The sequence below is a fragment of the Austrofundulus limnaeus genome, unplaced genomic scaffold (genome assembly GCF_001266775.1).
Source record: "Austrofundulus limnaeus strain Quisiro unplaced genomic scaffold, Austrofundulus_limnaeus-1.0 Scaffold690, whole genome shotgun sequence".
In the NCBI taxonomy this organism is placed as follows: domain Eukaryota; kingdom Metazoa; phylum Chordata; class Actinopteri; order Cyprinodontiformes; family Rivulidae; genus Austrofundulus; species Austrofundulus limnaeus.
Genome location: NW_013953092.1, coordinates 230,765 through 234,830, shown reverse-complemented (window position 1 = coordinate 234,830; position 4,066 = coordinate 230,765). Strand labels below are relative to the sequence as shown.

The 4,066-nt window shown below is 37.9% G+C and overlaps 1 protein-coding gene across 3 annotated transcripts in view; it reads left to right on the top strand.

Moving 5' to 3' along the window:
• LOC106531906 (protrudin) overlaps window positions 1-4,066 on the top strand; it is a gene marked incomplete at its 5' end in the record, with an annotated part of 12,223 nt that overhangs the window by 3,527 nt on the left and 4,630 nt on the right. The window contains 3 exon segments of one of the 3 annotated variants that reach the window (XM_014027850.1): window positions 2,500-2,571; window positions 3,113-3,133; window positions 3,323-3,343. In XM_014027850.1, the coding sequence (XP_013883304.1) occupies window positions 2,500-2,571; window positions 3,113-3,133; window positions 3,323-3,343 (114 nt within the window). 3 annotated transcript variants of the gene reach the window in all.

Here is a 4,066-nt window from a genome sequence, read left to right as displayed (position 1 = left end):
ATCTGGTGAAAATTTCATGTCATTAGCACCTCTAGTAATATATTTACCGAGAAAAATGGTGACGTGTTCAATACTTATTTTACCCGCTGTAATTGTGCCGTTTTTTGATTTTGTCCTGACARTCTTAAGGACACCCCTGTTATTGTGGTGGCTCTAAMGATAATCTTCTGAGATATTCCTTCCATGTTTGGTGAGTTAGAAGTGATCAAGTCGGCTCAAAAGGACGTTGGGACCGCTTCAACCTGAAATCAAGGATATTCAAATTGTTGGATTGTCTTGGCCTGATATTCCAGTKTGTGTGTGGGGTTCCCCGAGGACAAACGAGCTCRCAACCTGTTGAATGTGACCTGTAGCAAATCAGAARGCAARGTGRCATAAACASGAAGGAGAATCCWAAATACAGAAGACAAAACAACAAAGGCACAACAGAAAGTCCACTGGACATTGGAGATGTCWTTTTTTTATCGCTGTTAAAAATAGTTCACAAACTATCACCATAGTTTTTTCTCGTCGTCTGTGTTTATTTACTCTGATTAACGTTTGATCTTGAGATGTCTTGCAAGATTTCCTGTCTGTCATCTAAATGTTTGTGAGTGACATCTGTTTGTGTGTTGTGTGTTGTGTTTGCCGTGTGGCTGTACACCACACACGTTAGGGTCAAACCTGTTATACACACATGGACAAAATTGTTGGTACCCCTCGTTTAAGAAAGAAAATCCCACATTTGTCACAGAAATATCCTGAATTTGGCAAAAGTAACAGTAAATAAAAATTCTGTAAAAATGAACAAATAAAAGTCAGATATTGCTTTTCAAACATGCTTCAACAGAATTAAAAAATAATTTAAACTYATAAAACAGGCCAAACGATTCCTGTAACTGTCAGTGAGACTTCTGCAGCTCTCAGCAGGTCTTTTGGTCCACTCCTTATGAACAAACTGCTCCAGTTGTCTCAGGTTTGAAGGCTRCCTTTTCCATACGGCCTGTTTCAGCTCCYTCCAAAGATRCTCAATAKGATTAGGTCAGGGTCATAGAAGACCACTTCAGAACAGTGCAGTGTTTTCCTCTTAGCCATTCTTGGGTGCTGTTAGCTGTGTGTTTTGGGTCATTATCCGGTTGCAAGACCCATGACCTGTGACTGAGACCAAGCTTTCTGACACTGCAGCACATTTCTCTCTAGAATCCTTGATAGTCTTGAGATTTTGTTGTACCCTGCYCAGTAGTGATGAGTCCAGCAACAGTGATGCGTCGGCGCATGCGTCMAGCTCAGAGAGCAAAACCCTGTGTCTGTGTGTATATTTCTAAAGAAAGTGACAYGACAGATACAGGAACTGTTTCGAACTGATGCTTACCTGCTAAAAGRCTTCAAGTCACGGTTAGGGTACTTGTGTAGGGCACGCGCACATCGTCGCCAGCTTTGGAGGTGTTTATAATTGGTGCTCAAGTTATTGTAGTATTCTCCAAAAGAAGATGTGGCAAAACACTTTAAAACTTGTGAAATGTTGTAAATAGGAGAGCAAAGGCTGGAAAAACAACTGCTTGAATGGTGTGTGCACAGCCTCTTCAGGTTTTCAGAGATGCACAACCAKGTGCCGGGACACCGCAAGTTTCCTCCTGCAGCTACGTCCAGGGAGGTTGGCTACAGTCCCATGGATCATAAATGTCTGAATAATTTGTGCAGCTGTAGTCACAGGAACATCAAGCTGCTTGGAGATGGTCTTATAACCTTTACCTTTAACATGCTTGTCTATAATTTTCTTTCTAATCTCCTGAGACAACTCTTTCCTTCACTTCCTCTCCACGTTRAGTGTGGTCCACACCATGACCCAAACAGCACGGTGAGTATCTGTAGCCCTATATACAGGCCCACTGACTGAATACAAGACTGAAGACAGCTGTGATGATAATTAATGGACACACCTTGATTTAACATGACCCTTTGGTCACATTATTCTCAGAGGTACCATCATTTATCTTCTGTTTCATGAGTTTTATTTTTAAAATACCGTAATTCCATTGAAGCATGGTTGAAAAGCAATGTCAGACTTTCATTTGTTCATTTTTATAGATTTTTTATTTATTGCTACTTTTGTCAGATGTGGGTTTTTCTTTCATGAAACGAGGGGTACCAACAATTTGATCCACGTGTGTATATGAGTTTTTATCCTCAGGTTTGGGGCTTCTCAGTCTTTGAAAATCAACGTACAATTTTAAAATCTTGCCGTGTGTGTGTGTGTGTGTGTGTGTGTGTGNTGACTTTCATTTGTTCATTTTTATAGATTTTTTATTTATTGCTACTTTTGTCAGATGTGGGTTTTTCTTTCATGAAACGAGGGGAACCAACAATCTTGTCCACGTGTGTATATGAGTTTTTATCCTCATGTTTGGGGTTTCTCAGTCTTTGAAAATCAACGTACAATTATAAAATCTTGCCGTGTGTGTGTGTGTGTGTGTGTGTGTGTGTGTGTGTGTGTGTGTGTGTGTGTGTGTGTGGTAACAGGACCTCTCTCCTGGGAGTGTAGAGGAAGCTGAGGAGGCTGAACCAGATGATGAATTTAAGGATGCGATTGAGGTAAATGCAAATGCACTTTTCAGTTCTGTCTTAATCTGGGGTTATCAGACAAATACAGTATATTAATCTTGGCACAGAATGAAATAGCTTTACACATCGTTAGAAATAGACATAAATCAGAACAGCAATAGAAACCTTGTACAAGGTCTGGTACATGACAAGACTTTGTGGGGTTTTATTATTGGTTAGCTCCACCTTTAAATCTGAGAACATGTTTGTTTGTATGGCTGAAAAATCCAAATCCTAGCTGTTTTTTTTTAAATTCATCGCATGTATAGTAATTATTTTTGAAATAAAAGGTCTTTTCTTTGTGTATGAGCCTAAATAAACCCAATAWACGATGAACATTTTTTGTGATTGACAGATCTGAACAGGACACATCACACACATTCTACAAAACAAACACTGATTATCTGCACCAAACATGCATTTTTTATTTATTTTTACTGCTGTTGGAGTAAATTGTGCAAGAAAATGAAATATTTGTGCAGGTTACATACTTATTCTTCCCTTTTTTTATTTTGCTGTCCTGTAAACTCAGGAAAACTCAGTTTCACTGCCGGTGAGTTTCTCCTGTTTATTTACTGAAAGCAAGACATTTTATAAATGTTCATTTTCTGTTGTGAGTTTTGAGGTGTGACCTTGTTGTGTAGTTGTTTGTTTTGAAGCACGCTCATGAGTATTTTCATGGTTTTTCATCCTAAGAGTCCCTGGTGTGTAATGTTGTGTTCATGTTCTGTTTCCTGATAAGGAAACTCCTTTACTTCTGTTGGTAAGTGGATCTCATCCATCCATGAACCACACTATCCACGTCAGCATTTCTCTTTTATTTATTTGACTGAAATGTTCTCATAAGGATGTTTTTTTTTAAAGACAAGCATGTTATGAAATGTTTGCTGGGAAGTTTTCTTTTAATAACAGCATGTGTTTAAATGATGAATCACAGTAAACTATTTACATGTTAAGAATTTGATGGGCTGACTTTGCTTCTAACTAGAGCAGCTGTTTCTAAACTAGATAGCAGACAACTGTCCTGCTTATAGCCCACTGCCATAAAACACAGGTGTTCTTCTAGTTTTCATGTATTTATTGTTTATTTGTATGATAAGTGTCAAGTATTTACAATACCATAAACTAAAACATCTAATAGCCTTGGCTAATTTCAGTCCCTATGGGCTTAGTTGTGTCTGTAAGCAAAATATCTAATTAATCACTGGATGGCCTTTAAAGGGATCCATGATTAGTTAACATTAGACGTTATTTAATAAACATATATTTTAACTGTAAAATAAAAACTGTAAAAATACTGTAGGCTGTTCAGTTTTTATCATTTTTAAACTAAAAGTTTAAAAATATATTACACGAACGGGGCCATTTTATTTACATGCAAAGCATTCTGGGTAAATGATAACTTGGATAAGTCACATAGAGCCAATCTTCAGATGTTGTCCAAGATTAACCTTCAGGGTGGATATAGCTTGCTCACACCGAGGAC